At 45.2% G+C, this 22,288-nt stretch overlaps 1 protein-coding gene across 1 annotated transcript in view; it reads left to right on the top strand.

Annotated features, from left to right (window-relative positions):
• Window positions 1-22,288, top strand: part of Cdyl (chromodomain Y like) — a 183,656-nt gene that overhangs the window by 152,015 nt on the left and 9,353 nt on the right. The window contains exons 3-5 of the mRNA XM_026407125.2: window positions 14,421-14,677; window positions 16,060-16,232; window positions 21,741-21,951. Of these exons, the coding sequence (XP_026262910.1) occupies window positions 14,421-14,677; window positions 16,060-16,232; window positions 21,741-21,951 (641 nt within the window). The remainder of the gene's footprint in view (window positions 1-14,420; window positions 14,678-16,059; window positions 16,233-21,740; window positions 21,952-22,288) is intronic.

The following is a 22,288-nucleotide window of genomic DNA, read 5'->3' on the forward strand; positions in this document are numbered from 1 at the left end:
TCCATAGACACATAGAGGAGTGTGGTGGCGACTAGGGGCTGGAGGGAAGTGGGGGATGTGGAGTCAGTTTAATGAGGACAGTGTTTGAATTTGGGAAAATGGAAAAAGTCCTGGAGGGGTTGACCGTGATGGTTGTGCGACATTGTGAATGTACTTAATGTGCCGTGGAAAGGAGCACTTAACATAGGACGCCTTGACAGGAAGCAGCACTCTGGGTGCTCTCTGCTGGGACCCATCCAGGACGGTGAGGTGTCTGTCTACACAGCACCCACAGTGGACTCTCACGATCTCAAGGACAGTCACAGACGGGCCCAGTAGACAGAGGGCACTGCTATGGGCCCCAGCTATGTCCTGCAAGCAGGGGTGGGCGCTGCAGGGCACAGCTGATGCCCCCAGGGGCAGCAGGAATGAGAGCAGCAGAAGGCAGCTTATTGACCACATTTGCCCGTCTAGAGATTGTGTGTGGGGGGGGTTGTTGTTTTTAATAATCGCACTAGCACGAGCTGTTGCCCAGCAATGGTGGCCTTCCATCCTCTCTTGTAGGCCCTAATAGTAGGTAACATCAGCAACCTCGGGATACACTTAGAGGTGGGTGTGTTTTGCGCCCAGGGAGAAAGCATTTCTGTGGTACTTGGCGTGTTTCTTTGCAAACTCCCCCACGAAAGAGAGGAAGCTTATCACGTCGTAGCACTGCCTCCTCTCTGCCCTGGTAACTAGCGCACAGCCTGGCGGCCCAGCACGGGCTTTCTCCCCGTTTGTGAACAGTCCCTTTGGTCCTTCCTCCCAGGCTGATGTCAGAAGCCACAAGAGGACTGCAGCTGGGAGCCCTTAAACTTTAATAAGCTGTGAGCCATGTGTTGGAGTGACATCAGCACTTGGCTTCACATTTTCTGGCTCTTGGAAGATCTTGCACATCCCCTCTTCCTGGGCCCAGTTTTTAGTTTTTCCTGGAAGGTGGGTGAGATGTTGATCACCTTATCCCTCTTCATTGCCTCCAGAGTTGTGTCCTTCTTAAAGACCTTTCTTGCCATTAATCACCCATTTCCCCATCTTTTGCCAGTGTGTTTTTCATGTGTGCATATGTTTACTGCTGGGGCAGGAGCCTAAGTATGATGGAGAGCAGAGGGCATTTGTAAAGCCTCGTGGCACAAATCTGATCTGCCCTGGGCGCCTCCTGTCCCTGCTTGGGCCACGTGGTTAGTGCTGCACACCCTGAGTTTCCACCTGGGGAAGAGGGGGTTTAGTGTTGCCCAGAGAGTGTCCATGGGTCTGCGGGTGTTGTAGCCAAAGCTGTGCCTGGCTGTCTGTATCTGGGACCTCCTATGATCTCCTTGCTCTGAGAAACCACAAGCTGGGATACCCCGTAAGCATTTGGTGAAAATAGAAAGGAAGTTAGCAAAGAGTTGTCAGTGAACAGGCGGTTCATCCTGAGGGAAAGTGGCTTATCACAGCAGGGACAGTTCTGCTTTCCTGAGTGACACTAATTGCGAAAAATTACAAATACAACAAGTAAAAGAACCAAACACTGAACTATTTCCACATAGGACGATAGCACTGTAAATCCTGAGCTTGCTCCTGTGGGTAGTTTTTGATAAGGAAAGTTAGTGTTGGTGTCAGCCACTTCACAGCTCCCTGCTGGCTTCCCAGCCCCCTGCGTCCATTTCCCCATCTCTTCATTGTAATATCGGTTTGATTACTTGGAGTTAACACTCCTTCCTCTGATTTGGAGGAAGTGTTACTGCTACTCGGATCCGTCTTGCCGCCCTGATTTTTTTGTTTTGGGCCTACCTGAATGTCCTCAAGTGTCCTCCATTGGTAAACAGTGTCAAACACACTGACTCTGAATTGTGGTCCTCAGCCTCAGCCTGCATCAGCATCCCGTGGGCAGAGGACCTGTGCTCCACCCTGGAAACCTCAGGTGGCCGCCAACATGGCCCAAGGAGCACTTTGTTAAAAGTCCTCAGTGGTTCTGTTGAGTCAGGGCGAGAACCCCCACTGTAGACGGCACATGTTACACTTGACCCATCAGACGCAGCATTATTAGGTATCCCTGGGTTTAATCAGGCTGGTCTTACTTAGGTTTAGGAAACCATAATTAACTACCTGAAGTTGATTTAAGTTACTTAGTCTTACTAGTTGTACTTCTGTTTTCTGTTTAAGCCTCCTCGCTGCTTTTCATGCTGTTTTTAGACTGGTTCTCTATGGAAAGTTAGCTATTAAAGCGAATCATTTTAATTGAAGAAACTACAGCGTGTGTTTTTCCTGTTGTTTCTGAAGTGCTTATGTGCTCTTGGGTTTTTAATGTCTTCATTTTTTTATTTTCCATTTGTTTGCCTTCCGACTCTTTCTGGCATTCCTCAGCTATTTGTATGTTTCATGGACTAAAATGACGTATGCATCCTCCATTCTTAGGTTTCTTTTTGCTCTTTAAATAATGAGTTATTAGTGCTGGACACAGTGGCACACGCCTGTAATCCCAGCAGCTTGGGAGGTTGAGGCAGAAGGACCACAAGTCCAAAGCCAGTTCCAGCAACTTAGCGAGGCCCTCAGCAACCTTTATTGTGAAACTCTGTCTCAAAAAAGAGTCTAGGGATGTGGCTAAGTGCCCCTGGGATCAATCCCTGATGCCATAATACTAATGATGATGATGATGATGATGATGATATTTGCAACTCTTTCCCCCTGTGCTGACACCATGCCAGGAGCCATACAGTACAGGGTCTCAGGCCCAGTTGTCTTGGAATGTGGCACCTGGATCTTTGTCACAAAGTGACACCAGGGATGCTAGAAAGAGACCTGAGTCTCAGAAACCTCAACTATTCATCTTAGTTTAGATTTAGTAGGTCTACGTTTAGGCTCTCAGGGAGAGCACTTGAATGACAAGTGTCGGGGAGTCATTCTGGCTGTGGGCTGGCCGGTGGCCGAGGGCAGTAGCAGGAGGAGATGCCAGAGAAGCCGCAGGTGGGTGGGGAGTCCAGGTTCAGGAGAAGGACCGTGAAATCCGCAGGTCAGGAGAGCAGCGCGAGGGGGATCTAGGAAGGGGTGGACAGCTCGGCTGTGAGGGCAGAGGGCAGTGGGCGGCCCCGGCTGGTGAGGCATTCGTTCCTTCCATTCCAGAAAGGCCACCAGAGGCCCATGACCTGCCATTGTTAATGGGAGACTTGGCTGCTTACCTGGTGTCCTGTCTCCCTCTGTGCCACGTGCCTCCCTGGGTGGTGATGAGCAGAGAGGGGGACAGTGATGATTCTCAGAAAGCAGGTGCGTGAGACTGGGCCAGTGAGAGCCTTTCACTTATCAGATGCGCCTTGAGTGTCAGATATTACCTGGGGTCCATGCCTTCCGAGCCCAGATGAGTCAGGGGTTGGAACCCTCAGGGAGCACAGCTGGTGCTTTCCAAAAGATGTCCTTGGCACACAGAGGCACTGCAGTACCGAAGCAGCCTTCTCACACTTCTCCAAGGTGAATGAATCAGTGCCCAGGCACGCCATGACCTCTAATTTCTTGTAGTTTATTCTGTTTGAAATAAATAATTATTGATTGGTAGCCATGCAGTTGCATTTGCATCACAGAGCTCAACAGGCACCATGGTGTGGTGTGAACTACGTCCAGAGAAAGACGACCCAGCACCCATCCAGCACCCCTAGACAGCTCCAGGGTTAGCACAGTGACCTAGAAGAAGACCTTCTGGTCTGGACCCAACGTGGAAACCAGTGGCGGTAGCTGCTGGAACAGCAAGACTGCTCAGGCATTTGTGTTGAGTGGCTGGCAGTTTTACAAGGCCCGGGCCACATCTGATGTGGTGGGCTGTTGTGGTTTCTAGCACACATGGGGAGAAGCCCAAGTGGGGCCAGCACAGTGTAGCCCTCCCTCCCGTTTGCTGCACTGGGTCTGCTGTCATCAGAAGTGGCTGTGCCCGATGGATGAAGCACAGTTTGGAGGGGCAGGGGTGGGGGTTGGGAGGCCACCCACACTCGTTGCCAAGCTTTGGAATGGACAGTGCAGGGAAGGTGTGTCCATGCAGCAGAACGTGGCCCTCGTTCTTAATTATAATTCTTAATCTTATTATTTGGGGGATACTGGGGTTTGAACTCAGGGGCACTCAACCACTGAGCCACATCCCCAGCCCTATTTTGTATTTTATTTAGAGACAGGGGCTCACTGAGTTGCTTAGCATCTTGCTTTTGCTGAGGCTGGCTTTGAACTCAAGATCCCCTGTCTCAGCCTCCTGAGCTGCTGGGATTACAGGTGTGCACCACTGCACCTGGCAATATTATTCTTTATAATAAGGCTCCGTATACAGATAGTTTTCCACTTACATTGGGGTTATAGCCTAGTAATTACAATAAACCCATCCTGAGTTGAAAATAAAAGTTGAGCAGCCATTTCAATGTTTATAGCACCTCAGTTCACAATAGTTAAGCTAGGGAACCAACCAAGGTGACCTACAACAGATGAATGGATAAAGAAAATGCAATACATACACACAATGGAATATTACTCAGCCATAAAGAAGAATAAAATTTTGGCATTTGCCAGTAAATGGTTGGAACTGGAGAGTATTGCTAAGTGAAATAAGCCAGTCCTAGGACACCAAAAGCAGAATGTTCTCTCTGATACGTGGATTTTATGATTTACACTCCTAATAGACTGGCATGGAAACGTGGTTGACATCTCCCCCTCCACGCATTCCTTTGGTCATCTTTCATTTTCACTTCTTTCTTCTCGTCTTTGGAGGACACAGCCTTAGCTCTCAGGTCTGCAGGCCCAGCACACAGTTCCAGGATTCCCAGAAATGACTTATGATAAGAGTTAAGCATTTGTGGTATTAATGTAAATGGTAGCAGCTGTAATGCACTTATTGGATTATTTTTTTAAAAATTTTAACAGATACATAATATTGTCATTTACCTATGATTAATTTGACTATTTCCTTACATTCAGGCACTAAATTTAGAGCTCTTGATAGCTCTTTTTTTGGAATTGAAAAGTTGTGTGAATACCTTTTGTACATAAAACAAGACCTCATATAATTTTTAGTTTTTAGAAGTAAACTTATGAAAGTTGAATTACGTGGGCAGAAGTTAATTGGTACATCACAGTTGCTTTCTAACAATGTGCCAGTTCACGTCTGTATGCCCTTCACTATCACTGATTTAGTTGCCATAAGTTTTCCTAATCTAAAAGTAGATGATGGTTCCTTCCTTCAAACCCATTTTTCATGTTTTGGTGTTTTTAATTCCATCATTTGAGTTTGCTTTGTACACCTTTTAAGTGTGTTATATATTTTAGGTCTATTTTATTCTTTACATTTAAATCCATTTTTATCAGTGCTTTAATGTAAAAAATAGCCTTTCATTGAGGAAGTTTTCAATTTGTCTGTACTTGAATTTTTCTTTAGCTTTTCTTCTGTCCTTTTTTGTTCTTTTCATCTAGAAATCATATGTTGTGCTGTTTTTTATTAAATAAAACTTTTTTTAATGGTCAGCTTTATAGTTTTTTATACCAGATAATCTGGTCTGTAATGCAGGTACAATTACTGGGGAGCTAATTCTAGTCCATCAGCTTTCTCTGTATCAGACCTGTGTTCTTTGCGCAGACTTAGAAAACTAGTAAGGTACACGTTACTCATCAGTCTTTTCAAAGTCTCCTAGTTTGTCTTACTGCTTAATCTTAACCAGAGATTTTGATTGGAAATCTTAGAATTAAAATTGGGAACAACAGAGAGCTTAACAGGACTTGGTGTCCGCTAGAATCATAGCACTTTCTCTCCCCACTCCTTTTTTTTAAAAATGTTCCTTGGTAAAATTGGATTGATTTCTACTTATTCATTGTGTGTATTTCTTGAAGGCTAAGTTGACCCTAGTTTTAGTTCAATTCTGGATGGATTTTTAATGTCTGTTTTCTGAACAATTCCTAGAAAGTAGAAGAGCTGTTGTTCGGTGTGGTTTTTTTTTCCCCCCTGGCACTAAGATATCTCACAATTCTTAAAATGCCCTTTGCCACAGACGATCAACCATTAGTAAATAGGATGGTGATGGTGTAATAACCAGAATCGGTGTGTGGTTTCGCTCTTGGCCGTACGTGTCAGGTTCTTCCATTGAAGCTGCCTTTGCAGAATGCATCCTAGCTCTCCTTCTAGCCCTGTTCTCTGAAGTCACTTGTTGTAGTCAACTGTTCGTAACCTGCCTGGCTCCAAAATGGTCCTAAGAAGCTGCTATAGTTTAGATCTTACGTGTCCCCCAAAGGCCTGTGTGTTGGAGGCTTGGTCCTCAGTTTGGCACTTTTTGGAGGAGGTGGAGGCCTTAGGTCACTGGGGCGTGTCCCCAGGGATTGTGGGTTGTGTTCTCTTGCTCTTGTTTTGCTTCCCAGCTGCTCTTGGATGAGCAGCTTTCTCCTCCGAATGCTCCCACCACGGTCAGTACTGCCTCACCACAGACCCAAAGGTCACAGGACCGAGTGGGACCCCGGGTGGAGCCTCCGCAACTGACAGCCAAATCAAACACGTCTTCCTTGCAAGTTGCTCATCTCGGATATCTGTTAATGGGAAGCTAACAGAAGGAATTCTTTATAACTCCCTTTCTTAACCTCCCCCCTTGGTTATTTTTCCTTTCTTTTTAATTTCTGCATCAGAAATCAGTCTTGATAATTCATCTTTTTCTAACAGTGATCATTTTCTTGAAGATATTTTAATATACTTCTATAGGATACAGGTTTTTATTTGGTTTTGCTAGGTCGATAGGAACGTAGTGGAGATATCGTTTTCCTGTGAGTGGGCCAAGGAGTTTCTACTTCCTGCTGTTAGGAACGTACACTAAATATGCAATCTGGGTAGGTTCATTTTTACCCATATATTTTCTGCTCTGGTGTTCTTCAGTCTTGTGTTTATCTACGGCTGCTGAACCATATGGTCAGTTAGGCACAGCAGCAACCCCTTCTCAGGACCAATTTCATTTTTAGTGGCCTTCAATGCTGTGACCAAGAGACCCAACAAGAACAAATTAGAGAAAATACTTGTTTTGGCTTGTGGTTTCGGACCTCTCAGTCCCTAGATGACTAGTCAGCCCAGGATGACTCTGGGCCCAAGGTGAGCCCCAACACCGTGGCAGAAGGATATGGAGAGGGAAGCAGCTCAGGACATGGCAGTGAGAAAACAGAGCTGTCCTGTGTTGTTGAAGGACCTTTATGCTGTGTGTTTGCTATCTAAGTTCATCTCCCCTGCCCTCGCCCCCTTCACATACTTTACAGATACAATTCCAAGCGAGGCTCAGTGGCACCCGCCGGTAATAATTGCAACTGCTCAGGAGGCCGAGGCAAGAGGATTGTGAATTCAAGGCCAGCCTCAGCAGCTTGCAAGGCCCTAAGCACTTAGCAAGACCCTGATTCAAAAATAAAAAGAGCTGGGGGTGTAGCTTAGGGGTCTTAGCGGTAAAGCACCACTAAGTTCAGTCCCCAGCACCAAACAAAAAAAGATACATTCCATTTTTTTCTGTATTATATTCTTTTTTAATGATAGTACACAGCTGTTCTCCCATTGTCTTATCTGTAATACACCTCCACCTTTTTGTCATCTTTTTCTTCAGATTTTAGCAGCTTATAATGTGCCTTAGTTTGGCTTGTGCATGTATCCTGATCTGTTAAGTTCTTGAATAAGTAGGCTCTGGCTTTCATCAAATATGGGAAACTTTCAGGCATTATTTCTGCAGATATACGACACACACTCTTAAAAACTCACACTATGTATGCTAGACTACTTGGTAGGTCTGTTCATTGTTTTGTCTTCTCTCCGTGAGGTATTTTGAAGAGTCTATTGCTGTCTTCAAGTTCTCTGATCTTTTGTTTTGTAGTAGTATCCAATCTGTTAAATATCCAGTGAAGTTTTTATTTCTAATCTTGCATTTCTACACAGTGCTCATGTCTTTGAAATCCTTGAGCTTTTTCTGCACGTGTGTATGTGTTCACTCTCTTACTATCTCTATATCTCTTTCGCTCTTTTTCTACAACAACATTTGAGGATTGTTGCTCTGAAACTGTATTTGGTTGGAATCTTTAAAATCCAAAACACAGATCATAAAGTGGTATTTCAGACAGTGATACAATGACTACCAGTGCTTGTCTGCATAAACACAGAGCAATGCTCCTTACAGCCAACTAGTCCGTCCCACAACCCCACCCCCACTGCCTTTAGAAAGACTAGAGTAAGAGCCATTAAGAGGCAGAGGTTTTTTCATAGTATGATCCAGTGTTTGCCATTAGCAAACAGGATAGTATCTGCAAAGCTCACTTGCTGGGAGCTAGCTGGATCTCTGTGGGTCGGAAGGTAGAGATGTCACTTTGTATTATGAAGTAGGGGCCAAACGATTTGTCCGTACTTTTTGCCTGCTTTGTGACTGGAGGAGGAAAAAAAGAGTCTCCAATCTTAATTCATTAGTATGAAAATGTAGCTCTTTATTGAAATATATCCCCTAAGAAATAGGTATAAGTAAAATTTTACAGAAATATATCTAGGAGTGGGAAGGCAAATATATACCAATTTGTGTAGGTGCCCACCATGGTTGAAGAGTCCCAGCTGCCTGGGGCATGTTCTGAAAAGACTTTTTCCACCTCTTCTTTCAATAGGAGAGCGGCTGCTGAGATGTGGTGCACCCCTGTCATCCCAACGGTTCTGCTGGAGGCTGAGACAGGAGGATCACGAGTCAGAGCCAGCCTCAGTAACTTAGTGAGGCACTTAGCAAATCAGTGAGATCCTGTCTCTAACTAAAATATACAAAAAAGCTGAGGATGTGGCTCAGTGGCTAAGCACCCCTGGGTTCACTCCTCAGTACCAAAAAAGAAAAAAATGGAGAGCAGCTGTGGTTAATTAGCGCTGTCTGCACAGGGTGCAGGAGGTCTGACTGCACCTCAGGGACCATCACCTTGCCATGCCTGCTCTCTCCCATCCCATTTACAACTTATTGTTCCATCCTTAATCTTCTCAAGTTGAGGTTACTAATTTGTGGAAATGTCCTTTTCTGTTAATTCCATTTTTAGGTCTATTCTGTAGACAGATTGACTCTTGGTCATTAGTCTCGCTGCTTCTTTGCCTGTCCATATCTGGTTGGTTGATGAAAATTTTGACTTTCATGACTCAGGATGCTGGATTTTGTTGTATGCTTTGAAAAAGTGTTAGATTTGTTCTGGTAGAAAATTGTAACTTACATCAGTTGGATGCTTATGAGGCTTAATTTTTAAGCTTTGTTGGTACAATTCAAAGTATCCTTTATTCTAGACCTAGATTAGTTTGGCTGATAATATGTGCCTCCCTGGGTTCTCCACAAATACCCCGTGAGTTCCATGAGGTTTATTCACTGTGGCTGGTGAGGACCCTTTGTGAACTCTTGCTCCCTGCTCAGGCTTGTAGAATTTCTCCCTCTGTATACCCGCATTGGTGCTCAGCAAAGAAAGACTCAAGTTCTGGAACTTAATTGTGGGTAGCTCCCTCCTTTCCCATACTCTGCCCCCAAAATTGTAGCTTCCTGGGTCCCCACGTCGTCTGTTCGAGGGCAGCATTTCTGCAGACTGTCTGGGTTTCCCTCCCTACCGGTGCAGCGTGGAGGTTACCTCCCAGCAGAAAGCTGGGTGCTCCGTTAGGCTTCAGCAGCCCGCCCTGCCTGTGTCCATACATGTTGTCCAGCTCCCTAGTTATCAGTGGAGGCGAGAAGGCCAGGCACCGTCCTTCCCTTCTCCTAAGACCCGAGGCACGTGTCAAGGCGCTTTTAGAGAGACTTTACCTTTTGAAGCCATATTTAACACACCAACCACGTTTGATGATATCTTTGGCTCTTTAGTACTTTAAAAGGAAACCAGTTATTAGAAGAGCTACTAAATGAGTTCCTTTCTTTCCTCTCTGGATTTTATACTGATAACCCATGGAAACACATTGGAGGTCTCTGTGTCCTCATTCTTAAGGGACAATCCGTTCTCAAGGCCACTGGGACTCCTCTGCTTTCGTAAGAGTTGTTGCTCCGGTGAATCACACCAAATGTTCACACAGTTTATTTCGTGGAGGACATTTCTCCCTGGGTCCCAGGGTTTGCTCCCATTTAGTCATTCTCTGAATGTAGAGTTGACTCTGCCCCTACTCTGGCTTGAGGCAGTTGGCTATGTGACATCTGGCAAGTCATCTTATCTCTAGATCAAGGGATCTGGACTTTAAAGGGACTTGTTTTTGTTTGTTTGCTTTAAACTGGGAATTGAACCCAAAGATACTTTACCACTGAGCTATGTCCCCAGTCCTTTTTATTTTTTGAGACAGGGTCTCACTAAGTTGCCAAGGCTGGCCTTGAACTTGGAATCCTTCTGCCTCAGCCTCCTGAGTGTGATTACAGGCAAGGGGATGGCAGGACTTCATTTCTTAATTCGGTGACTATTGACTGAGTTCCTGGGGATACCCGGGTGAGGGAGATGAGCAGGGTGTCTGGGCTCCTGCAGGGCTTGGTGGAGCACACTGATGACACTGAGAAGGAAATGGCTTTAGGTGTGCTCTGAAGAAAAATGGGGTGATGTGAAATGGTGACGGGGCAGGGCTGGCATTAGATGGGGACATCCAAGTCTGTCTGGGGAGCTAACATTGGAACTGCCCTCCAGATGAGCAGAAGAAACTGGCCATTTGAAGTTCTAGGACAGGATATTCTAGGCAGAGGAAAGAGCAAGCACAAAGATCTTGAAGTGGGCACAGAGCCGGCTGTTGTAAGAACATGTGGCTTGGTCCCCTGGGATGAGCTCAGAGGGACATACGTGAGGCCAGGAGCAGACGGAGTGGGGCTGGGCTCCGCCTGCCGTGAACACCTAAGTAGCACAGGGTTCCTGTCTCATGCTCTTCACAGACGGATGACACAGGGTCCCTGGCCTTATCCTGGGGAGGGTGTGGTAGTGGAGGCACCAGCAAGATCAGAATCTGAAATCAGCAGGGACCCCAGTGGCACAGCGAGCGAACACAGATTTCACACAAGCAGCCAAGAGCCAAGTTCAGTCGTCTTGGGCAGCAGGAGCCAAAAGGAATCCGTTTCTAAATTTGCAGAACCACAGAAGGCTCCCTAGGAACTGCTGAAGCTCACGTGTCATGGCCGTGTGGACCTCGTGTCCTAGAAATCCTGCTTCCGTAGAAGGAAGCCACCAGCAAAATTGCTGGGAGAGGAATAGAACTTTCAAACAGAGAAAGAAAAGATGCTGTGAGAAGGAAGAGCAGTTCAGGGTGGTGACCGCCAGCAGTGGAGGACCTGTGGGAGGCAGCACAGTGCCAGCAGGGGTCAGCTCCATTCAGAGTGTGGGGCTGGCGGACCTGGCGTCTAGTGGAGGCTCCTGGAGGATTTCAGTGTCGATGGGGAGGGGACTCACGTTCATACCACAGCCACAGCACTCCCCTTCTGTTGCCAGGACCAATTTTTTGTGCTTTGAAAAACAGCATCATTAAAAGTTGGATTAAGTAACTCTGAGAGACCCTACACACCTCAGGTGTGGTCTGTAAGAAGCCCTCCTCCTGAGAAGGCCAGAGGCCCAGCCTGTCCACGTGTTCCTTGTCACATCCCTCCTGCACCAGCTTACGTGGCCTTCATGCTTGCCCCTGAACCTGACTGTTCCTAACATGATCTGTATTTTAGACCAGAAAAATCCCTGTTGTCAGCCTCTCCTAAATGTCAGTGTCCTCTCACCTTCAGTTGTGTTTCAGCTTTCCTGAAACCAGTATTTTAACATAATCTTTTCTTTTCTTTTTTTTCTTTTTTTTTTTTAAGTACTGAGGATCGAACCCAGGGACGTTTAACCACTGAGCCACATCCCCAGCCCTTTTTTTATATTTTATTTAGAGACAGGGTCTCGCTGAGTTGCTAAGTGTCTCGCTGAGTTGCTAAGTGTACCGCTAAGTTGCTGAGGCTGAGTTTGAACATGTGATCCTCCTGCCTCAGCCTCCAGAGCCACTGGGATTACAGGCATGAGACACCATGCGCGGCTGTTTTAATGTATTCTTGATTTGAACGTTTATGGTGTTCATTTAACATTTTATGTCTGTGTTTCATTGTAGTCTGGATTCTGTGCAGTGTGCCCTCTGATCTCCCCTTGCATTACCTTCCTTCCCTTCTCCACCTCTCGTACACACCCTCAGCCCTGGTGGTCTTCCGGCTCTGGGTGTGGCTCTCCCCGGCTGGCTGGCAGCAGGCTCAGTTGCCCTCAGCTCTGCCCTCTGGAGTACTGCCTGTCAGTTCCGCCATCCTCTCTGAGCACCGGTCCCCAATAGCCATCTCCGACCCTGAAGACCTACCCTGGATAAAACCAGGTTCTCTCCCTCTCCTGCTCAGCTCAGAGGCTCAGAACATCCATGATCCATTTTTCTGTACTCAGAAGTTATTTGGCTGTGTTGACTCTAGCTTTTAATTGGAAGCGGGTCCAGGAATGGACAGAGAGAGAGGTGGGGACAGCGGGGGCAGAGCAGGTGAGGTGCAGAGGTGTGGGAGGGAAGGACAGTGCCGGAGAGCAGTGAGAGAGGGTCTGTGGGCAGAAGAGATCGGGAAGCACTTTAAACACCGACAGGGAAGGTTCGCAGAAGAGAAGAGGTTAAAAGAAAGAGAAAGGGTCTCTCCCAAGTTCCTCAGAAGGACTGGCAACTTCCCGTCTGACAGGTAGATCCTGTCAAGTGCTCTTTCAGTTAGAAGCACTTGAGCTTGCCCTCTAGGTTTGCCAGCATCGGAATGACATGGGCCAAGGCCATACACTGCCAGGATTGTCATAATATTTTAAAAATCATTGAATATTAGTGTTTATCCCAGTGTGCATTAGAAAAATGAATTCTGATATATCCGTACAGTAGACTACTGTGCAGCCTGAGAAAAGAATAACTTCAATGCAGAGAATACAATAGAACAAAAAACTGTCTAGTGTGCTATCATTTGTAGTTTTGAAAAGGGAGGGAAGAGAAGTACATATTTATATTTCCTTGTCTATAGACAAGGACATTGGAAGGACACCTGAGAAGCCACCCCCAGGGACTGACTGGGGCACAGTGGCCCAGGGCCAACAGTGGGTGCAGGAGGGGGCCTTTAACCGTATCTGTTTATATTTTTAGATTCTTAAAACATATACATATATTATAACCTCTTTAAATTTTTTCAGAGGATTGAATTTTTTTAATTTCAAAGATTAAAATAGATATTATCATTTTACCAGTTGAATAAAAGCCAAGTTGTTTTATGGGGGAGATTATTTGACTTCTGTAAAATGACCATTTATTAGTCTTTTGGTGGCAATAGCTTACTTTCTTTTACTGTGGAAGAAGTATTTCTGATTCTTAGTTTTTTAATTTTTCCTTCAGAAAACTTGTACCATTGCTAATTTTACTAATAAAATCTGATGTAGTTTTCATAATCTCTTTCCTTTTTTCCCCAAAGACTTACATTCATTACCATGCTAGGTAATATTTGGAGGGTTAATATACATAGTAGAATAATTATTTGTTTTAATACTTAAATTCTTACTCTGACATCTTGGTAACTCCAGTAAACTATTAATTGAAACCCTTGGCTTTTATTATAATTCAGAGTGTTAGGAACTGAGGATGTGGCTCAGTGGGATGCCTACCTAGCATATGCCAGGCACCTGGTCAATCCCCAGCACTGCAAAAAAAAGAGGGGGGGAGTGTTCGGAATTGGGGATGTGGCTTAGTGATATGATAGGGCACGTACCTAGCTAGCATGGCTGAGACCCTGGGTTTCATCCCTAACAAATAAATAAAAGAAATGTTAAGTCCAGGAGACTGTCTTAAGGCTAATTGTTGATGGAGAAGCCGTGGCACATGGGAACATTGGTGGAATATTTTATGTGGTGGAAGAGAAGGAAGCTGGCTTCATTTACTTAAAAGCCCCTTTAAAAAGTACCACTGGGACCCTTTAAGGAAGACATCCTTAATTTCCAGGGCACCCGGGGTAGAAGTGGTCGGAAATGGCAGCCATCACTCTGCCCTCCAGACCTGGGAAGTCAGGAGCCTACCTACACGTGTCTATACAGTCACATTCAGAAAATGGAGTTTTGGCTAGATGGCAGATGGCCTTAACTCTGTTTTCTTGAATTAGTTTCCTTTTTCCATGAGACTTCTCAAACCTAGAATAGGTACTCTTCAAGCAACCCATTCTCTTTTAATTCTGTTCTTCAAAATTCTCAAATTTTGTAGCTTTCTTTCAGTAAGTATCTCTCCATCTTTTATCTTTTAGGCCAGATAAGTCAGTGGGTGGTTTCCTTGTTTGAAGGAAACAAATACCTTAAAAGCCAACTTTCTGAAGGTCTTGATTTTTGTGAAGTCCTGGGCTGGCAGAACATTGTAATCTAGCTCAGAGGTGACAGTGGGAGCAGCTGGTAGTAGGACATCACAGACCACTGTGATTTCACGCTCTTGGCAGGTTCCTCTCCGTTCATGGACGCGCTAACAGCCAATGGGACAACCAACATACAGACGTCTGTTACAGGAGTGACAGCTGGGAAAAGGAAATTTATTGACGACAGAAGAGACCAGCCTTTTGACAAGCGGTTGCGTTTCAGTGTGAGGCAAACAGAGAGTGCCTACAGATACAGAGATATTGTCGTCAGGAAGCAGGATGGCTTCACCCACATCTTGTTATCCACAAAATCATCAGAGAATAACTCACTCAATCCAGAGGTGAGACGCTCCTTGGGCTGATTTGTGCTTCGTGCTTCTCCACGCCCCCATTTTCCCGGCCTGCTTTGCTGAGTTGACGCTCTTCTCTGTGCTCTTTCTGACCTCCTTCTGGGCCATCTCACGATGTCCACCAGAAGGTAGGAAGCAGAGGTGACTTTGACAGCTTTGCTCCTCCTCATACTTCTGGCTGTAGTGACATGGGGACAGTAGGCCTGTGCCGAGTGTCCACTCAGTTCTCTTGGGTGTGTGAGCTCTGTGCAAACCGTGGCTGCAAACAGGGAGATAGTAGCTACACCCCTGTCTTCGCTCCTCTTTGAGCTCAGGAGCTCTTTATCTGCAGGACATGGGGGACACGGGAGCCCACACAGCCTCCCTGAAGTCACAAGGGAAGTGTTTGTGTGTGTGCTTTGCCTTAGATGTCATCAGTCTCTTAACAGGCTCTTTGTTGTTCAAACAAAATTAAAATGCCCTTGGTCCCAGGCTGGGGGCGGGGGGTGATATCCTAGCATACAGATACTCTTCAGCATAGCCCAACACAACGGCCACCCGTTCATTGTTGGTAGTACCTAGAAAGTCAGCCTCCAAAGACCCAGGAGGCTGGAGTGGAAGCTAATTCCACAGAGTATCAGGACCAGAGTGTTGGGGCTCATTCTGTACTGCACCAAAGTTTTACTTCTGGTGGTCGGTGGTTTTGTCCTTGTGAGAAGCTTGGGCAAGTTGTTTCCAAACAGAAAACCAGAGTACAGAAAGTTGTGTGTCTGGCCAGGGTCATTTAACAAGCCAGTCCAGGCCTCTCTGTACAGTTTTAGACTGCAGAGTCCCCTCACTGGTTATTTTTAAATGCTTCAGAGAGATCCTTTTAAATGAGTTTCTGCCCTTCTGAAATTCCCTCCCGTGCTGAGTGCTTGTACTTAATGCGCTGCTGCACCGAACCGTTGAGGTCTCGGTCCCAAGGGTGTTAGGTTGGTAGGCTGATGTGAAAGAGCAACCAAGAAACAGAACTGAACTTGTTCCTTTGAACTGGTTGAATATGCCACCTGCTGTCCAAACTGTAGAAATACCCGTTGGGTACCCTGTGTGACTTGCCTTGTCTTCTGACAGCCGCAGTGGCCACAGAAGGGGAAGGTGATACAAATTACCTGTCTTTAAATACCTGTGCCCTATTTCTAATTACTTATATAGTCATATTTATTCTCCACTCCCAGCATCCCAGTCTGCAGTTATAGAAAATAAGAAATGTGCGAATTATTTAGTCTTGGTGGATGTAACAAACTCCGTCAGGCTGGGAATGCGTCTCCCTTGCCTGGATTATCTGATAATACAATGCTGTGGGATTCTGTACCCAAATGCTCTTTACCACTTGAACTTATGGTGACTTTCAGGTAATGAGAGAAGTCCAGAGTGCTTTGAACACGGCCGCTGCGGACGACAGCAAGCTGGTGCTGCTCAGCGCGGTGGGCAGCGTCTTCTGCTGCGGTCTTGACTTTATTTATTTTATACGGCGTCTCACAGACGACAGGAAGAGAGAAAGCACTAAAATGGCCGAAGCAATCAGGTATGCAGAAATGGTGTGTGGTGAATGTTGGCTGGGTGTTCTGTGCTCAGTGTTCAGTCTCTGCGAGAGCCACCCAGACCGGCTTCTCGCCTCTGGGGGGCACAGCAGCAGAATGAATGAGTCACCTGCCTCTTCTGTGGGCCTGGCAAAAATTCCTGCTCGCCTTGGGCTGGTAACCAGTTTCCAGGCTGGCTCCTTCCCAGAGCGCCCCGGAAGGCTCCTGTGACCAGAGGACTCTACAGGATCATGTGTCGCCAGGCTTTCCATTATTTGTTGCCCTCGGCCCGTAAATAAAGAGTCGTTCTCTGGGTTCCAGATAATGACTTGCTAGTTTGCCAGACCCCACCATCCCTTGGTGGCCTTTGTGACAGGCTGGCTCCTCACGCTGCACGGGAGCTGCTCTGCTAGTGCAGACCCCGCTCGCTGCGGCTTGTTCCAGCTGCACAGAGACTGGATCACAGGAGAGAGGAAGACTCCCCTTTCTCACTCCGCCCCACTCTTCACTTTTATGTCTTCCACAACCTTCCACTAAACAATTTCTTTTTTATTTCGTAGGATTTATTTTTTTTAATTGACAAGTAAAGATTGCAAATACTTGTGGTGTACAGCATAGTGGGTGGGTTTTTTTATGTTCACTTTTAATGAATTTTTTATTAGAGCTTTATAGTTATACATAGTAATTGGGTTCCTTCTAACAAACTCGTACGTGCATAGAAATCAATTTAAGTTCATGACCCCCCCTCTCTCCCTTTTCCCTCCCCATGTCCCTCCCCTCTCCATTTCTCCTTGCTCTACTCCACAGGACTTTATTCAGCTTGCCTATTAATTTATTTTTGGTCCTTTATATCATCCTATCCTTCCCTCTTCCTGTTCTTTATTTTACTTTAGCATCCACATATGAGGGAAAGCATTCAGTCTTTTGAGTTTCTGAATTTGGCTAATTTCATTTAGCACGATATTCTCCATTTCCATTTAGTCACTGATGCCATAATTTCATTCTTTTTTATAGCATAATGTTTTGATGTATGTCTGCATTGTCTCATGTACCCATTTTTGTGGTGAGAGCATGAAATCTACTTTCTTGCAGTTTTCAGGCATACAGTACAGTGTTGTTAACTGTAGTTACCATGATGTACAGTCGTTCTCTTGACTTCAGCATTTTTAATTGTGTGTTTTATATACACACACATAATACAGATTGGTTGTAGTTCTGTTAAATAAATGGATTACACTGTGTGCTGCTTTTTGCAGCTCGCTTTCCTCCTTTCTAACTGTAGGACTTTGAGCTATTTCCACTTCCTCTGTGGTTGGATTTTTCACTACTGTATCATAACAGTACGCAAAGCTCCCCTTAGAATCACCAATTCCACTGTAAGCACATCCTCTCATTTATAATACTAAGCAATGTGTGTAATTGAAAGTATCTAATTTTTCAGAGGTGAATTTTATATGAAATGAATGAGACCAGTCACCAACCAGGGAGGCTCGTATCTCTAGCCTAAAAGGATATATCCCTACGTGACCCCCTAAGGGGTTTTGCCTTTTTAATTTATAAAAGGATAAGAGATGCATACTTGTAGAAGGGTAATAAAGTGGATTGGATCTCTTCCAAAGCCCCAGATACTCACAGAGTTGAAGCTGAGATTTTGATAATTACTGAGCTTTGACAGACTGAGGCTCCGAGCACTCCTTTGTGGCACTGGGCTTTCTGGTCCCCTAAACCATTCAGTTTTTGTGGGTCTGGGTATCTCTCTGTAACAGATCCCTAAGGGGCTTTTCATGAGCACTACCCACTCAGCCCACCAGAGATTCCTGGAACCCCAGGCCTCCTGGTTATGGGGTATTATCTTGGCCTTTCATGATATAGTTAATAATTATCTGACCAATCTATGTATACACCTGCATTTAGGAGGTTATTTGTTCCTTAATCTTTTGTACTTTGCCATCTTCAGGCTATCATGATAGTTTTTTGTTTTTGTTTTCAGAAATAGCTTGAAATTTTATAATGTAAGTATTATTTCTGGCCTCCTAAATAATTTCAGATTTATGGTATAGTACTAGATTATTTAATTTGAATTATACTTCTTGATTGATGTGCACAATTCTCCTGGCAGAGCCCCAGAACCTCTGTGACTACTTGCAGCTAACCCTCACTACCAGCACACACACACACCCCCGCCCGGGTGAATTGCATGAATTAAGGACTCCTTATGCCTCCCATGATGACTATTTTCTTCGAGATCACACTGAATTCACACTTAGTACTGTGCTTTTGGGTGGCTCTGCTGCAGTGAGAAAATGAGGTTTGTCCTCCAGTGCCTTTGGAGCCGCAGGGACGCTCTCCCATGTGGCGCTGCCCTGAGTGCCACTGAGTCTCTGCCATTCGGCCCACTGCTTCCTCCAGTGTGGCATTGCCCTTGGCAGAGGCCACAGCTTGTGACATTGGGACTAGTAGAAAAAAGAAAAGACAGGTCCAGACAGATTTGGAGATCTCATTTCTTGGACTTCTAGATGACTTTCAGTGTTTAATTTCTTGAGCCTCCACTCCCATTTCTGCTCCCAACCCTCCCCACTCCGTTCTGCTCTCCTTGCTCCCCACAAAGTGCTGAATTGGTGTTCTGCGAAAGCCAAACCCTACTTCCAGGAAACCTGCTTGGTTTTACTCTAAGTGAATACATTTTTGACCATGCCAATTTTTCTTAATATACTCTGGCAGGATCAGAAAAACAATTAGTTACACCACATTCACTTATCCTTTCTCTTGGTCATTTGCATTTAAATTAATTCTTATATGTGCAAAATTGGCTTATACACATAAATTCTTACTGTGTATATATACATACGTATATATGTGTATATGTGTGTGTGTGTGTGTGTATGTATAAAATATATATTGTTGTTGTTTCTATGTGTCTTATCTCAAATTTCTTAAAACTTTGAAAGGACCTCATCATAGCAATGCCAAAAGAAGAAGATTGGACTAAACATTAGATTGCCAGGTAGCTAATTCCATTATTGGAATTGTTGGTGATAACCAGTTTGCAGATTCATTGTCATAAAGTGTCCAGCTCTTTAGTGATAAACACAGAATGACCAGGAATCCATTTATGTCATTAGGCTTTTGAAGCCTGCAGGAACAGTACCTTCCTTTCAGGTGGTGGGTAAGGAAGGAGCTTCCTCTCTCCAGGAGCTAGGTGTCTCGCCCCACCAAGGAGGGAGCCCAAGAGGAGGGGCTCTGTCCCCAGATTAGAGGACAGGAGAGGGAACAAAGGAGGGGTAAACCACCCGATCTTGACCTCGTCCCCATTCACTCTTTCCAGTTTCAGGAATTTTATGAATAGCTCAGCTGAGAAATGGCAGGGACTAGCCATTGAAACCCTCTTGGCCTCTTTTCCCCAAACAATCCCTGGTCTCTTACCTTAGGTGAATATCTAGCTTTTTGATGTTTATACATTGGTAAATGTACTTAATTATAAATCTTTAAAACTAATGTTATGGCATCTCTTTTCCTTCCCTTCCGTCCCCAGCATAGCCTTTAACTCAGTTAAATGTTGCATTTCACACACTTGTGTGTTTTGTTTTTAGTTTTGAATATACTTGCTTTACACCCAGCACAAGCGTTGGTCTCCTTTGATGCACGCTGCTGAGGGCCGTCCCCACTCCCTACCCCTGGGGAGTTGTAGTCACAAGGCTGAGTTCTCAGTGGCTCTGAGAAGTTTCTGTTAGACACAGCATTTCTAGAAGAGTTTTGTTGACAACACAATTTTCTGGGCAGACCATGTTTTTTTCTGGTATTGTGGAGCTCACATATCAAAATGGCCAGTTTCCTCTGAGAAGAGAAAATCTTTGCTCTAGAGTGTGCTGGTGAATTCAGTCCCCTCCTAAAAAGAGCCTTCGGTTTCAGTTGAATTTGTTATTGCAGGCAAAAATCAAAATAAAATTTCAATTGCAAAAAATTCAACAGGTCGCTAAAATCCCAGTTCTCATTTTTCTTCGTCTCCTTAGAAGCAGGGTTTTTGAAGTAATTAGTTCCTCTTACCATTTCTCTACAGAATCATTTTATGATTACCCTGGTTTTGATGGTCCTTTTCATGTCACTGCCAACCCTGGTGGTTCCCAAATGTCAACTGGAATGTTGTACTCCACCTGAGCCTGTAAATGGAGCTACTCCGGGCATTGAAGGAGACATATCTTAGGAGCATCTGCTCCATATCATGGGGGCAAGTCAGCAGCTCTTTCCAAGGGGCAACAGTAACTGAGGGTAGAAATGACTTTCCATCTCGCGTCATTGACCCAAAAGCCTCAAACAGCAGCACAGCTGAAGTAGCTTCTCGTAGACCCTCCAGGCTCATCTCAAGAGCCTGGCTAAGAGGTGTCCTGACCCTCTTTGTACCATTAGACCCCACGTAATCTTCGCAACAATGCCTCAGGTCTTCTCACTTAGCAAGTCTTAGTGCAGCTCATTCATTTGAATGAACTGAATTCTTGCTCAATGCAAAGATCCCACAAATCTTGGGGGTCTTGCAGTGACTAGAGCTTAACAAGCTCCTTGGCTCTGTAACCCCTCCTTGCCTTGGTCTCCACATGTACTCCTGCACATGCCCACCCTCCTCGCCTCCCCAACCTGCCCCCTCCAAAAAAATACCACTCATCCTGCCAGTATTGGGGGTGGGAGCACTGTTCATGCATGCTGAGTATGATTTTCAGAAATCTGAACAGATTGCTCCAGCTTTTTAAATTGCTGAATTATAGAGCGCATCAGATGGCTATTTTCAGTTCTAACAAGGGGTTCAGGTTTAGAATCCATCCAGTGTGAAAGCTCTCTTTATTGTGCATTTCTAATCTAGAACCTGAACTGCCTTAAAGGGATTATCTTGAATTCATTTTGGTGTGCGTTTACCCTTTTCTCCACTGTGTTAAGTCATAATAAGAAACAACTTCTCAGCGTAGCCTCTGGGATTGGGAGGAACATGCTCATTCCCAATATGGTCTGACACCGTCTCCCCAAATTGAAAAGCAGCTTACTTTTCCGTCCAGGTCCTAAAGCAGGGTTGACTCTTTAATAAAATCTGCCTGCTCTGCGGCGGCCATCCCACTCCTGGTCTTGCTCTCCTTGAGTTGCTGCCAAGTGGAGTCTGCTAAGGGTCAGCAGGGGGTGTGGCCGTGTGCCTGCTGGACCTGCGGTTCTTGTTTTCTGGTCTGGTGTCTGAGCCATCCTGCTTCCACACACCCCAGGCCACTCACTCAGTCTAGTTCAGTCCAAGTTCAGGACGAATCTGTGGTTCCCAGGTGACTAAGGAGCTGCCCCCTGGGTTGTGTCCCGGCTCTTGTTCAGCCTTTACGTCCGCAGTTCACAACTTCTGGGAGAGGGCCTTCAACAAATCTCAGCTTATAATGATTTCCACAGAGTTTACATCTTGGTAAAAACTGAGTTCCATAATAGATTTTTTTTTCATCTGCTCAAATATGCAATGTTTTGAGTAATTCCCCATTTATTTTTTATTTTAGAAACTTCGTGAATACTTTCATTCAGTTTAAGAAGCCTATTATTGTAGCAGTAAATGGCCCTGCCATTGGACTAGGAGCATCCATATTGCCTCTTTGTGATGTGGTTTGGGCTAACGAAAAGGCTTGGTTTCAAACACCCTATACTACCTTCGGACAGAGTCCAGATGGCTGTTCTACCGTTATGTTTCCCAAGATTATGGGAGGAGCATCTGTGAGTACCTTTAAAAAAAAAAAAAGATCATTCTAGAAATTGTCCTGAAAAAATTTAGTGTGGTTGTTGTTTTTCTCAAAATACAGTGTGTCATTCTGTGGGAACTGTCCATCAAATACATTTGTAAGAGAGATTGGTTCGTGGGACATTATGATACTATTTTGCATCCTTCTCTAGAGAAGGACCCATTCATATAGAAGCCTTCAACTTTGCATAACCAACACTGATAATTCCCCAGGTGTAAGCCAGACAACAGGGTTTACAACTGAAAACGTCTTTACCTAATAACCCATAAACCTTGCACTTGTCAGGAAAGCAATGGGGGAGCATAGTTGCA

This window comes from Urocitellus parryii, chromosome 8 (genome assembly GCF_045843805.1).
Source record: "Urocitellus parryii isolate mUroPar1 chromosome 8, mUroPar1.hap1, whole genome shotgun sequence".
In the NCBI taxonomy this organism is placed as follows: domain Eukaryota; kingdom Metazoa; phylum Chordata; class Mammalia; order Rodentia; family Sciuridae; genus Urocitellus; species Urocitellus parryii.